The 15,751-nt window shown below is 37.1% G+C and overlaps 1 protein-coding gene across 5 annotated transcripts; it reads right to left on the bottom strand.

Annotated features, from left to right (window-relative positions):
• Nucleotides 1–1,312: 1,312 nt before the first annotated feature.
• Nucleotides 1,313–15,433, bottom strand: DCAF4 (DDB1 and CUL4 associated factor 4). 5 transcript variants are annotated; one of them, XM_070939614.1, is made up of 14 exons: nucleotides 15,355–15,433; nucleotides 13,242–13,353; nucleotides 12,075–12,175; nucleotides 11,175–11,332; nucleotides 10,796–10,878; nucleotides 9,925–10,027; nucleotides 9,369–9,512; nucleotides 5,191–5,240; nucleotides 4,357–4,436; nucleotides 3,354–3,449; nucleotides 3,183–3,280; nucleotides 2,481–2,657; nucleotides 2,273–2,387; nucleotides 1,313–1,689 (listed from the first exon to the last, which is right to left on the bottom strand). In XM_070939614.1, exons 2-14 carry the CDS (start codon nucleotides 13,349–13,351, stop codon nucleotides 1,436–1,438), a joined length of 1,569 nt encoding a protein of 522 aa, XP_070795715.1. In that variant the 5' UTR covers nucleotides 13,352–13,353; nucleotides 15,355–15,433; the 3' UTR covers nucleotides 1,313–1,435. The 5 variants fall into 5 exon arrangements, with proteins under 5 accessions (XP_070795715.1, XP_070795724.1, XP_070795733.1 ...); XM_070939623.1 differs by having other exon boundaries at nucleotides 3,354–3,446; XM_070939632.1 differs by lacking the exon at nucleotides 2,273–2,387.
• Nucleotides 15,434–15,751: the final 318 nt, after the last annotated feature.

Genomic DNA, 15,751 nt, shown 5'->3' with positions numbered 1-15,751 from the left:
ATGAGGGAATATCACACACCTGGCCATGGAACAGCTGAGAAGCCAATTGTCCCATTACCTTTGGTCCCTTAACAAGTGGGAGGCACATATGCAAACTGCTGTAAGTCCTACACCGTTCACCTGAGTTGGATGTACATATCCTAAAATTAAAGCTGATAGTCTGCAGTTAAAGCACATTGTGTTTGTTTCATTCCAACTCCATTGTGGTGGTGTATAGAGCCAAAGATGTTAGAATTGTGTCGATGTCCCAATATTTCTGGACCTGACTATATATATATTTATTTATATTTATATATATAAATATATATATAATCCTATCCTCCAAGGTGGATGTTTTCCTCCCCCAATATTATTTTTAGTTTTGACTTGTGGTGGAACATAAAAATGGAATTTGTTTGTAGACTGTGTTCTTCATGCATGTAGCTCTTCCACCATGTTATTACACATACAGAAATTCTAAACGTTCCTCATATAAAATATTCACTTGCAAGCTTCTGTTTTATGTAGTTGGTTTTTTTTTAATCAAACTTCATTCTAAGAAGCTCAGTAAATGCTTGCCAATGCTGTCTTCACCATCCTGGTGTCTTTAAGCTATGTTAACTTCAAGTTGCGTTGTTCCAAGTGACTAGGCATTCTACAGTGCAAGACATGGTAGACTCAATATACTACTGATAGTGTCAAAGGACTGAAGTTGCATGGCCTTCATTATGTCACTAATTAAGTGGGCCTAAAAGGTCATCTTTAGAACAGAACAAAATATACCATAGAAACAGAGTTTTCTACTAAAATAAAAACTATTTTATTTTAGTAGAAAAAACTGTACTTGTTTTTTCCAACCAACCCCCTGCTTAGGCAAACAGAGATATGCTTACAGCTGCTGTTAAAAAGAATAGTGGCAAAACACAAGGCAATGAAAGCTTTGGAGGAAATTTCTTCCAAGCTATCCTACATTAGGCTGAAAACCAGAAGCTTCCCATCTCAGTTAATACTATTTTAAAGGTAACATTACACAAATAATATGCTTAACTATAATTATCTGCTTTACTTAATCTTCGAATAATGATGGGCTTTGAAAACCTCAGAAAAATATGTGCATCGATGTAGCAAAGCTCACTCTGGACTCTGTTAAGATTTTGAGACCTATTTGTGGAACATTCAAATATTCTGCAACCTTAATGGTGAAACATATCCGCTTTCACTTTGGTTGTAAGCTTTTGCAACTGTATTAGAAGTCCTAGAAATACCAACAATTTGAATTTCAGTTTGTAGATAATTACTATGAAAAGAAAAACAAAACAAAAAAGAAAATGTGCACTATTCATAATCTGTTTTATTTTAAACACTGAAAAATATTGATAAATATAAAAGTCTTGAATGTTAACTATGAGAAGTACAGCACAACTATGCAGCACAACTATACCCATCATTCTTATTTTCAGTCACTATGCAAGGTGGAACAGTCCATGTCTTTAATATGCAGGCAATATGGATCATCTGTCTTATAGGAGAAATAATAGAGATCTTGTCTGACTGCCATAAGCAAGCCAGGAACACCACGGGTACCTCCAAGCTGTGATGAGAACACCACACTTGGAATAGAATCTCTGGAGGATGAAGATGGAGATGGAATAGTTCGTAGCAAATGAGCATCCTGGAGACTCCAAATTCGCGTATAACAGTCCTGACCCACTAAGGAAAAAAAAAGCAATTAAAATATGAATATAAATGGTAATACTTAACTATTTACTGACGTTTCAATGAAACTGTCTTTGTAAGTTCTTCATCCACCGTCTTTCCCAAATTAGAATGCTTGCTATAGATTTTGGTAAAGGTGGCTGATGGTAATGAAAATGGATTAAATGGCCATACAAACTGACAATTTAAGAGGGAGGAGTTCATAGGTAGTGCCCAAGATGGAGAACAGAATGGTCTGTCTTCTGCCATTGAGCTAGAAGATACATTTGGGTAATAATTCCAATCAACTGAGCAAGGTATGTGAAAAGAGATATGCAAGTTTGTGGGAGAAAAGCTAACCTCTTAGAGAATACTAATTTTCCTGAAATCTGAATCAATCTCTCAAGCATATTATTAAAGCCAATTAGGTGCTATTTTCATTTTGTATAATGCTTAAAAGTTAAAAAAAACAATAAATACTGCTTCCAATGTCTTTGGTTTGTTCTCAGGCCAACTTCATTTTGTATACACTAACAGTATGCGCCCTACCTGTTTATTATTTAATAATAAATACAGTCTATGACCAACAATGCCATACCTGCTGAAAGAAGCCCTTCCTCCTCATTGATGTGCAAAGGAAGAATAGTATGCTCATTTTTATGACCGCTATATTCTTTTACACATTTTAGTTTTCTCAGATCCCAGAGCTTTATCTGCAAGTGATCAAAGCAACAGAACTAATATAACTCTATTTTAAGTAGAAGATGCTATTATTAGGAAAAAAATATTTTTTTAAAAAATCCTACCTGGCCTAACATATCTGCAGCCATGAGATATTGCTCATTTTTCAGGAGATTAACAGACGTAACTGCTGAGTCATGGAAGAATTGGCCAGCTTTCCATCTTTGCCCTTTATGGTTGCACTGACGGACATCAATACTGAAAATCTCCCCTGAACGACAACCATTATATAAAACCGGAGACTAGAAAAGCCAAAGAAGAAATGAAAACATTTTCAACTAAATCTGCCCTCAAAAACAGCCTTCAGTCTTTAATAACACTTTATATCTGATTCTTTTTAGGCTACAGAAGCACATAATGGGTTGTTAATTCTAATAATATATAAACTATAATATAAACAATAATTCTATTTTCTCCAAATGACAGCCAAGGTAGTGATGATGCGAGTAGCTAAAGAAAGAGGGCACAGTTTAAGTTTAGCTTTATCATTTATCTTTATTACATGCCCCAAACTGGCTGTCTAGCGAAAAGTTATTTAGTTTAGCAGCATATTTTCTAGTGACCAAATATTCAGCATTAGTGACATGTTATATGATTATCTGAATAATAGGCTGCAATTTGTTTTTCCTAGCATGCCATTCCAACAAATTTAAACAGCCATTATGCTCTAGCAGTTGACCTGTTTCTGTCCTCTCGTGCCCTTATTGTGCCCTGCCAGTATTAAGTTCTGGTGAATATAGGTATATCAAGCTGATAGCTTCTCCTACCTGGGTGGCAAATTGCTGTGCTAGAACATCACTGTTGGTATTAAATGTTTGATGATGCCCAGTTGCTGCATTAGTAACAATGATTCGTTGACTTAAACCTAAGACAAACAAAAATGTTAAGTGACAAGTGTATAATAAAAAGACATCATAGTGGAAATTTGAATTACTAACCTGTACTAAAGCAGTTATTAGCTTGAGGATTATGACACCAGGCACAAGACCAGGCTGTGGTGATGTTGAACTTCCATGACATTCCACGCTCAACTGCTAAAATGAATAGGAAGATATTAGATGCCACTATGAAGTTGCAAATATGCTCCATACAAATCTGTCATGTCATTTCTGAACATTATATAATTATTTCAGCAGAAAATACGGCAATACTTGAAACAATGTTTTTAAAATGAAGCAATTACATTGTTTGTAATTTGTGAGCCGCCCAGAATAACCTTGTAGGGGAAATGGGTGGCATAGAAATTTAATAAATAAATAAAGTTGTAAAGAATGCAAGTGATAATTCTTAGAATTTGGGCAAATTTTCTATTTAGAGGGAGAGGTGTTTATCCTAATACTCCACATTAAAGCCCTTCAGACATTACACATTTCATGATAGTTAACATTTTATGTGAAAAAACTAATAATTAGCTTTTCTAAATGTAATGTTTCAGCATCATTAAAGACACAGAGTAATTTTTGTCCCAGATCTTGGTTAAATCATGTCTGCTTAATGTGTTTATTCTTTATGATTTTTACTATTATTGGGCTTCACAAGTTTCTATATCCATAACCTGAGATAGAAATCCAAGCTCTTACAATATGTATATATTGTGTAGCAAGAAATATTTCATATTTTCCTCCTCGACCAATATTATTGTATTTTATCCTATTTCACACGCATTAACAGTAGTTCAAATACATTTTCCATGGAAAACACCTCTATTTTGTAATATCTACAGATAAGAAAAAAATAGTTTTCAAATTTCAAGTTCCCTGTTAATATTCTCATGGATCAAAAATATATACCTATATCAGTAGGAATTAATGGAGCAGGAGCAGAAACAACATTCTCTTAAGAGATATGTAAGCATTTATTGATCTATTTAAAACATTTATGTAGCTGCCTATATAATAACGAATTTCCTTTTCGTCCCGTCCTCAATCAAATATAAAATACCTGTGTTAGAGCTGCTGAAGAAGGAAGCTGGGAGCAGGCTGGTACATCCTACGTTTTCTGCAGCACCCATGAGGCACAACTTGAAAAATGCAGTTAAGGATATTATAGATGCAAAGAGTGTGCACAAAAACAAAGTGTGTGTCACATAACATCAGACTAAGAGGTACAGTAAATCAATCTCTGCAATGAAAACACTGATAAAATCATTCACAAGAAAATAGTAGCGTTCAGACTATATTAAACCATACAGTAAAATATTCACTCACTGAAACTAATGCTTCCATTTTCTGATTTTACTAATTTATTGCAATGACTTTACACTGTTCATTTGAAAGATTCTGGGCAGTTTTTGACACAATTAAAATTCCATCCCTCTTTTTTTAACAAAATGAAAAAAAAAAGAAAGAATATTCTTCCTTTTTTGTCCGTAAAGGAGGGTGAGGACAACAAAGGCTAAAATCAGCATTTCTTAAATCTGGTTTACAAACCCAAAAAAAGCAAGAATTGATTTTTGTTTTTAATGTAGGATTTTACAGAAGTGCTACACTTTGTGGCAGATATGATCTTGACTTCAAAATAGTCTGCAGTTCCAAGCCTTCTCATCAAATGGTAACTTTAATACTTTTTAAGTTTCAAATCAAGAATAAGTAGTTACATATGATTCTCAACAAATATTTTCCCATTCCCTTTGCTACAGCCTCAATCCAGAAAGATTTAATATAATCAAGAAACCTTACCGTGTTGATTTTTAGCTTTTAAGAAACAAAATTACTCTGTGCAATAGTTTTGTAATGAACCTGAATTTAGACATCCTTTATTTAATAACAAGGATATAAAACATGAGAATCCTGATGTCTCACAGAGGCCCAGCATGCAGAATTCACCTTGGAAAATAAAAGGCAGATAAGCCTATTAGAGCAAAACGTAGAGAAAATTAAATGAGAAGAATGGAGCAAGTGCTAAAAAACTAGGAAGATACAAAAATTTAGTAGGAGATAATACTTTGGAATGAAAGTAACTATATAGAAAAACAGGAATACATCACTAAGGACTATGTAGGTCTTGGTAAATATGTTCTTAAATATTTATATGCTTCAAACTAAACAGAGCAATTAACAAAAATAAAATGAAAATATTAAAACAGATTGCAATGGGGACTATTCAGACAACCAGAAAAACAAATCAAAATGGGCTCAAAAATTATCTGTGGGGAAAGCCTGATTTTTACAGACAGGGATGGAACTGCGATACACATAGCAGCAGCTCTATGACATTTCAGTATATATTAGTTGAGAGTATGAATCATTGATATTCATTTTAATTGCTTACTAGGCAACCTGTAACCTATTGGGTCATTGTTTCACAGAAATGTCCTTACCTAAGCAGAGAAACAGAATGACCGCATGCAGGGGGAAAAAAAAATCAGTGGGAGTGGGAGCGACTTCCAATTTCCTGTTGGTTTCCCCCCTTAGGTTTCCTTGTGGGAAGCTGCCAATGAGCCCTGGAAATCTTCCCTTCCCAGGAGGCGGGTAAGTGATTGTTGCAAGGTAGGGGAAGGAACAAGGGAGTGTGCATGTGGCTGGCAAGTAACAGTAACAGAGTTGGAAGGGATCTTGGAGGTCATCTAGTCCAACCCCCTGCTGACGCAGGAGATCTATATTAGGGATTCGAAGAGGGGCTGGACCATTTCTCCACTGACTTTCTCCCTACAAGCTTGCCCCAAGAAAAGACTTTGCTAGCGGGAAAGGGAAAGACAAGGAGCATAAAAGCATCATCAATCATATGTGTCCTTTCTGGACTTGTGGAACTGTCAGGAAGTGCTAGAAATGATGATCATGTGGCAGTAGCTGAACACGGCAGGGGTGCTGAACAGCAGCAAAGCAGAAGTGCTGAAGCGGCAAAAAATGCCCCCCCGCATTTTGATCCCTGGGGAGTAATGGATCCCAGCAGTTCTTGACAAAGTATTGATGCAGTGTTTTGCCCAGTTGAAGGTTACAAAGTATCACACAAGGCATGGATGTTTTAGTGGTCTATAGATGGGCATGAACAGAACTACTTTTTTAAAGGCCAGATTGCAAACAATATAAAAAAAATGCACAGGACACATCCATTGCATCTAACTTAAATTACGATAGGCCAAATACTGAATCCAACTGATGAAATGAGTAGAAACATATTCTAACAAGTTTTCAGGTTAATTACTCAGTAGAACTCAGATACTGTGTTCATACAAGAACCAACATGCTGACAATCTGTAATACTTTTTAATTCTTACCCAGTATTTTTAAAAAGACATTTATATCCTAGTTTTAAAAAAACACTCCAGGTTTATAAATATAATAAAACAATTACAATTTTCAAAACCCTAAAGAGAAACATCAATGGAGATAAGTAATAAATGCCTAAAATAACAGAATATTTACATAGGATCAAAACGTCAGTAAAAATTACTGTATCCCAAAATGATGGCCTTACTGAAGGGTACTTTGGAAAGTCTTTTCACTTTATGTACAAGTGGGGGCATCTAGAGGATCTACACTGACCTCAGTAGGGTCAAATGGAGAGAAGAAATGCATGAGGTATCTTGGCTTTGCATGGTGAAGCCATAAGCCCCCGGGCTTTGAACAGGGGCTGGAAAAACAATCAGGAGCTACTACAGTTACTTAGAAAGAAAAGAAATGGGTTCTCAAACTCTAGAACATAGCAACAGCAAGATGTTCTGAACTACAAATTCTGAAGCAATCCACATATAATGAATAGCCTAACACTGAGTAGAGTAGGTTACTGAGGTGCATCAGCTCAGAGTGGTGGAAAACACTCTGGGGTACAGTCAGGTCCAGAAATATTGGGACATCGACACAATTCTAACATCTTTGGCTCTATACACCAACACAATGGAGTTGGAATGAAACAAACACAATGTGCGTTAACTGCAGACTGTCAGCTTTAATTTGAGGGTATGTACATCCAACTCAGGTGAACGGTGTAGGACTTACAGCAGTTTGCATATGTGCCTCCCACTTGTTAAGGGACCAAAAGTAATGGGACAGAATAATAATCATAAATCAAACTTTCCCTTCTTAATACTTGGTTGCAAATCCTTTGCAGTCAATCACAGCCTGAAGTCTGGAACACATAGACATCACCAGACGCTGGGTTTCATCCCTAGTGATGCTCTGCCAGGCCTCTACTGCAACTGTCTTCAGTTCCTGCTTGTTCTTGGGGCATTTTCCCTTCAGTTTTGTCTTCAGCAAGTGAAATGCATGATCAATGGGATTCAGGTCAGGTGATTGACTTGGCCATTGCATAACATTCCACTTCTGTCCGTTCAAAAACTCTTTGGTTGCTTTTGCAGTATGCTTTGGGTCATTGTCCATCTGCACTGTGAAGTTCCGTCCAATGAGTTCTGCAGCATTTGGCTGAATGTGAGCAGATAATATTGCCCGAAACACTTCAGAATTCATCCTGCTGCTTTTGTCAGCAGTCACATCATCAATAAATACAAGAGAACCAGTTCCATTCGCAGCCATACATGCCCACGCCATGACATTACCACCACCATGCTTCACTGATGAGGTGGTATGCTTAGGATCATGGGCAGTTCCTTTCCTTCTCCATACTCTTCTCTTCCCATCACTCTGGTACAAGTTGATCTTGGTCTCATCTGTCCATAGGATCTTGTTCCAGAACTGTGAAGGCTTTGTTAGATGTTGTTTGGCAAACTCTAATCTGGCCTTCCTGTTTTTGAGGCTCACCAATGGTTTACATCTTGTGGTGAACCCTCTGTATTCACTCTGGTGAAGTCTTCTCTTGATTGTTGACTTTGACACACATACACCTACCTCCTGGAGAGTGTTCTTGATCTGGCCAACTGTTGTGAAGGGTGTTTTCTTCACCAGGGAAAGAATTCTTCGGTCATCCACCACACTTGTTTTCCGTGGTCTCCCGGATCTTTTGGTATTGCTGAGCTCACCGGTGCATTCCTTCTTTTTGAGAATGTTTCAAACAGTTGTTTTGGCCATGCCTAATGTTCTTGCTATCTCTCTGATGGGTTTGTTTTGTTTCTTCAGCCTAATGATGGCTTGCTTCACTGATAGTGACAGCTCTTTGGATCTCATCTTGAGAGTTGACAGCAACAGATTCCAAATGCAAATAGCACACTTGAAATGAACTCTGGGCCTTTTATCTGCACATTGTAATTGGGGTAATGAGGGAATATCACACACCTGGCCATGGAACAGCTGAGAAGCCAATTGTCCCATTACTTTTGGTCCCTTAACAAGTGGGAGGCACATATACAAACTGCTGTAAGTCCTACACCGTTCACCTGAGTTGGATGTACATACCCTCAAATTAAAGCTGACAGTCTGCAGTTAACGCACATTGTGTTTGTTTCATTCCAACTCCATTGTGGTGGTGAATAGAGCCAAAGATGTTAGAATTGTGTCGATGTCCCAATATTTCTGGACCTGACTGTATGAGCCAAGAGAACTCCCAAATATGTTTTTCTTTTATGAAGAATTTAGAGTTGTACTGAATTCTACAAAAACTTCTATCACAAAAGTTGAATGAATTCCATTTGGGTGCTATACTTACTATTTTCAACCCATAAATTATTCTGCATTGTTTCCTTTAAAACTCATTTAACATTTCATTTTGTAAAATCAAACAAATATGGTTCAACTAAAACCATCAACTAGAATGTTTATCAAATACATGGGGCTCCGGCTGGCTCCTGATCTCCGCACCTTCCGCCGCGAATTAAAAACATGGCTGTTCGCGGCGCCTAGCCTGGACTGAGGGGGTTTTCGATTATTTTAACGGGTTTTAATATTTGTTTATGTATGTATTTTATGTTTTATTGGTTTGTTTTAATTGTTGTGAGCCGCCCTGAGTCCTATGGAGATAGGGCGGCATATAAGTTATATTAAATAAATAAATAAATAAAACCTTAACCACAAGTTTATAATTTATGTGATCAAAAGATATGAGTGACTCCAGGACAAGAATACCTTGCGATTTGTGAAGCATGGGTTATCATACATCTCTACGGTAAGAGAATCCTTTCCCAAACCACGGAGGTCAACAATTCCATATTTAGATCCTCCTTGTTCTGCATCATTCACAGCGATCATTCTTTCAGAGGCAGTGTCTGCCTGGAAAAGATGTGAATTATTCTACAATGGTGTACTCCAGAGTTTTTCTCGGAAAGCACACCCACTGATATTCAATGATGGAAAATTTTATTCCTTTTAAATAGTTAATGTACCCAAATGTCATAGTTTAGCACATGCCAAATTTTTTTCCTATCTCAGAGTCCCATTCTAGTTAGCTGCTACATTCTTCCAAATGTTTCTTAAAAGAATTTGTAAAAATACTTAAAGAGGATATCTGCAAGAAAAAAAATCCTTAACGTAAAATCATATTACAACCTTAATGTAAATATTGTTTATTGGGCTTATAAGTTGCTCTGCTCAACTCTAAGCAGCATACCATTCCATAAATTTGTAATCTGAGTTAAAATAAATACCTAATAAAAAATTAAAATCAACAAATCTGCCAACATACCACAATTAGTTTAAAATTGTTGCTTCCAGAAACTGAAGAATTGAGGCTCTCAATTTGTAATTTCCTTCTCTGCATGCAATTCACCTTTAATTCATGAATCAGCCTACGTAAGAAGGCAAAAAAGGGAAAAATTAAGTAAGTGCAAAATTGAAATTGAATGTCAATAAACACTATTACTTAACTAAAAAGCAGTATTCAATTGCTCAAAAATCTCCAACCCTGTTTATTCCCGTGTAAGTTTTAACCAGTCTATTTGGTTAAAGTTAATTTTTATATAAGAGTATTGGATGGTATATGGGTTATGTTTTAAAATAACATTAACTGATCAAAGGTAAAGAAAAACCTAATAACTACAAAGATAAATATCTATAGGTTTACTCTTTCTGTAATGCAGATTCAAATATCCTAAAACAGAATGTATCCATTCAGGGAAGAGCCTGGTAGATTCAATTGCATCAAACATTTTATGCCTGCCTGTACATGTGGCCCCAATTCATCCTGACTTCAGGAAGCAAGTTAAAGGGTACTGATAGAGTGTGCTTTTGACTTACACTTTTGTTTGGATGATCTTCGTATGACTATTACTATTTCAATTGATTTTTAAAAAATGTATTATATTTAAAATATTGTATAGTGCTGAGGAGACTCTCAGCACTATATATGTCTATATAGACATATAGATTGGGCAATTTAATAAAATTGTCAAATAGGTAAATCAGGATAAACCCATAAAAATACTATGTCTCCAGTAAATATGCACCCTGGTACTAGGTTTTAGTCTAGCAAACAGATTCTCTTTTCTGCGGGACTATTAAAGTCAACACTATAGTGTAAAAGCTCTGCAACATAAACACATTTTAAAGTATCTTACCTGCAATAAGTGATAGAACTATAGAAACCTAATTGTTTCTTGCGTAAGATAATTGAAGAGTTTAGCCCAGATCTGGGTGTCTTCTATTGAAAATAAAAAAACAAAATAATGTTTCTTGTTCTTGTTCAAATTAAATTATGTGTGGCTACCATTTTAATATCTAAAAATTGAATGGATTTCATACAATAGTAGAGCCCCATACTATGGTCAAGCCAATAATTTAGGATTAATAATTGTTATTAGCACAAAGATTTATAATGAAATTCAGATGAAAATAAAGACAAGGCCACAATGTATCACAAAACTAATTTTAATGAGATGAAAGGGTTTAAAAGCAGGTACTAAGTGTTAGCACTGTGTGACTGTAATTCAACCTTACCTTTATCATTTTCTCATCCTCTTTTAAAAGTCTTAACCTTTGTTTTTCCATCTCTTTCTGATGAATACTCTCCTTGGTGAGAGGATTGCAGTTGTTATGCCCAGGAAGTAAGCGAAAATAGCGATTCTTTTCAGGATCATAATAAAATCCTGGTAATTCTTAAAAAAGAGAATGACAGATCCTATTATTAGAAAGCTCTTTCAACTTCTTCATAACTAACACAGTATTCCAGTTTTAGGATCTGGAATAAGAAACTTCATACTTTCAGTTCAATCCAAAGAAGTTGCTCTTGTTTGTTATACAATAAATAAGGATGGCTACTAAAATAATAATAAAAATCCAGATGTCTGAACATCTGGCTCACTGAGCGACAAACCATGATAAAGGATATGAATCATTTACACTAGCAAGATTAAAATAACTCAAAATTCAGAAACAGCAATGGTTATTCTAAAACTTTTAAAAATAATAAATTTTATGTAAAAGTTAGCTAACACACTGTCCTTACCAAAAATCAACTATTCCATGCTTATACTGTATATTTTTCTCAAAATATTCGGAAGCACCAGAACTAACCAGTTATGGTAGTTATGTCAGTCACACACATTTGCTGTCAGTCACACACATTTGCTGCAATTAGCAAAATATTTGCATCAGAGTTATTTCATAAAATTGTCTAACTATTATAGTCTGAGAGAAGAAGAAAGCATGTAAGTTGTAATTCATTGAAAAATTCTTCCTATTATAATACTTGGAAAAAGGGAATTGTTACTAAAAGACAGTTATTTTCTATTTATCCATATAATTTGTCATTTTGAAAATTAATTTATTTTTTAACCATGAAGGAAAGTTTAATGACTTTTTTGGGGGATCAAACCTATGGAAGTAATAGGAACCTACCTGGAACTGAAGAACTTTGGCATGAATGGGAAGATGCAGATGGTGATTCAGCTTGGCTTCTACCTGAGTTCTGCAAGCTTTGCAATTCTCTTTGTTCAGGCCTATAAATATGTGAAAAAGAAAGAATTAAGAAAATAGTAAATAAGTAACTATCAAATACAGAAATACTTAAAGAGCTAAGTTTACAAAAAGCAGAAAATGATGTAAAAAATTCCATTATTGTATAGCACGATATCTCATCTGAACTACATTTTTAAATTTGTTTCTCAGGCCTTTCATTAATTTACTGAAGCAGCTGACAGGGCATGGAGGGTACTGAGAAATGGCCTCAATTAGACTAGGGCCATGGTAGCAAACCTATGCTACACGTGCCGGAAGTGGTACCCAGAGCCATCTCTCCGGGCACGTGAACTGTCGCTCGTTGCTCTTCTGGGTTCTGGCGTGCTGGCCTGCGCACCGGGTGGCTGCTCTTCCGGTTTCTGCCGTGGGCATACGCACTGACCAGCTGGTCTTTGGGCATGCATGCATGCCAGAAACCGGAAGACTAGGTAGCCAGTGCGCATGCCGGAAACCGGAAGATCACCTTCCCAGAGCGTGCATGTGCACTGGGCAGCTGCTTTTCCAGTTTCTGGCATGCACGCATGCATACGCTCCTATTTCAGCACTCGGTGCCAAAAAGGTTCACCAACATTGGACCAGGGAATCTTGGAACTGCAAGAGAAATCTATAATTAATAGAATTCTTGGTGTCTGCCAAATACGTTTATGACAGCAGCTAGCATTTAGAAGAGGGTTTACCACTGTGCCAATAAAAGCCCTGTCTGTCATGTCTTCTTAAATGAGGGAAAGGTAATGATGGCACAGCAATTTTTTTCAGGTGCTACAGTGAAAAAGAAAGGAAGTAACCTTAATATACAGCTGAAGTTCACAAGCGGAATGTATGAGAATTTCTTAAAGATTACCTCAATTGGTAATAATAAACCAATACATAAAATGTTCCAAGTACTACAGTAAAAGGATATTACCTTAAAAGTAGCAAAGTATTTATAGTAAATAGAAAACAGCAACCCATACAGTATAATCAAAATGAGGATTTGCTTTTCATCAACTTCTGAATAATCTACTCTCTTTGAAATATATTTTTAAAAAGCCAAAAATAAATACTTACCTTTCAGTAGAATGCTGATGGTGGAATACCGTGTAAGGCTGGCCATTACACATCCGTCTATGATTATACTGTACATGATTTCTTCTACCTCGCCATCTAGTTCTCTTCATCTCTGCAATGAATAAAGGTACTTTAAAATATAACTTAAGCTTTTTGAGTAATGTTGACAGCTTTGGAATTGAATAATCTACCAGAAAAATAAATAAGCATGTGAAGTTAAATATTTAAAAAGATAACTGGTGGCCACCATCCTGATCTGCAAATCTAACATGGACAGGATAAATTGTTCCATTCTGCATACAAGAGTCTTAATTAGGCACAAATTGTCCACCAGTTGGTAAACAAGTTCATCAAATTGATCCTTTCTTTGTACAAGTTTAATCCAAGTCTGCATCGTATTCAAGAATTATACACCAATAATCCATTTTAGAAACATTTCATTTTCAATAAATTTATTTACAGAAAAAAGTACAGGAGGAAAAGTCAAACTTAACTCATTGTCACTATATGGACACAGATACACCTTTTTTTCCCACAACAGTAAATAGATTTTTGTTTTTTTATTTCTCAGTCTAGCCTTCAATTTGATATGACCCTATTGTCCCCAATCCAAGAACTACTGTAACTACTAGGACTGACTCTGTTTTGAGCCCAGGTAAACTCAATATAGAAAGGTAGTGATCTGACTATTTTTGAATTTGTTAAATTTGAACTTTTGCAAATGCTAGCTTTAGGGATATCAAGCTGGGGTAAAAAGATACTGTTTAGCATGGCAGTTTTTATCTGCAGTGACTTAGGCTATTCTCTTCACTCTGCCCCAGTCGCCTGTTGCCTCCAAGGATTTCTCCCTGTCTTCATTTTATTTTTACAACAATCCGCTTAGTTAGCTCCCGCAGAAAAGGATTACCATGCAATCATCCACGGACTTTAGTTTAAAGATTTTTTGATTCTGAGTTTCTTCCACATCTAGCCTTTCTTATCCCAAAGCGCTTCAAAGTTCCAGGAAGATGGTTAACAAAAAACATAATCAAAGACACTCGCATAACAACCTCAATGCTTGGTAATCTTTCAGACACATATTTCTTTTGGGAAAACATTAAGTACTAAACATTTGCTATTGCGGGGGTCCTTGGTGCCCCTCTGAGCTTGTTTTCTTCCAGACTTTTCATTGCTAGCAGCAAAGATAAGATAACTTTGTCATTTTTTTTACTGAGAGTACACCAACCTACATTAAAAATGAAATTCTGTTGCCTGCTCTCAAGAGAAAGTGTATACCTACCCAAACACATACAAAACACACAGACATATACATACACACCCCACACAGTTCAACCCTGAGTGGGAAATATTCTCTCCTATAGTAGTTTGCTGTTGTCCTCTGCCAGGATTTTTTTTAAAAAACAACAACAACTTTTTTTTTGTTTGATTTGGGCAGCCTTCCACCCAAGCCCGACCTTGCTTTTCACTAAGTCTGCACTAAGTCTTCTCATTGTTCCTATCACCCATCTCCTCCCATTTATGACTGTAACTTTGTTGTTGTATCCTTACGATTTATATTGTTTCCTAGTATGATTTGATTGCTTGTTTGTACCCTAGGACTATCATTAAATAATTGTACCTTATGATTCTTGACGAATGTATTTTTTTTTCCTTTTATGTACACTTGAGAGCGTATGCACCAAAAACAAATCCCTTGTGTGTCCAATCACACTTGGCCAATAAAGAATTCTATTTTATTTTATTGCTTAAATTTCCCGAAACCAGCTAAGATCAACGAGGTGACTCGTTGCAATTATGCAGATCGCCTTTTAGGTGGATCTTCTGCTCGGGGGCAGGAATCCAATTCAAAGCCTCCCAAGAGAAATGGGGGCTGCCTTCTGCTTCAGCCTAGCCACCTCCGAAGAGCCCCCTCCCACCCCCAATCCGGTTCCTGGGTGTAACCACTACGGTCTGAAATGGCTGCCCTTCGCCGTTTAATCGCATAGGAGCCCTCCCGCTCGCCATCGATCTCAACTGCCACCGCTGGGCACGAGGGCGAGGAAGGCAATTTAGCCCCGCCCCTCTCCCCCACCCGTCCTGCTTCTTTCTCCGTCGTGAAAGCAGCCGACCTCACCTTTGCCACGAACCGCTTGCCCAACCCGCCGTCAAAGACTTCGTTTCAGTCCTCGGGCTCTTCCAACCCACCTCTCAGCCCCCCCTGGGGATTTTAATTGGCCAACAGCGGGCGCCCTATCCCGTTGCGCGTTCTTGCCAAAACGCGGAAACAGAAGCTTCCGATGTCACGTGGACTCGTTCCCTCGCTCGTAGAGGAATCGGGGGGGGGGTCACGCCGTTGTCCGGCTTTGGAAGCGGGGCGGGGCTTACTAAACACATGCAGAAGTAGGCGGGGCGCTCGGGGAGAGAGAGAGAGAGAGAGAGAGAGAGACAGAAAGAGTATGATAGTATTTCTCAGTCTCGGCAGCTTTGACGAGGTGTGGATTTCGGCTCCCACAGGGAATTCTGGGAATTGA

Source organism: Pituophis catenifer, unplaced genomic scaffold (genome assembly GCF_029215685.1).
Source record: "Pituophis catenifer annectens isolate HBS135680 unplaced genomic scaffold, rPitCat1.0.hap2 SCAF_1, whole genome shotgun sequence".
Classification (NCBI taxonomy): Eukaryota; Metazoa; Chordata; class Lepidosauria; order Squamata; family Colubridae; genus Pituophis; species Pituophis catenifer.
This window is presented reverse-complemented; position numbering and strand designations above follow the sequence as displayed.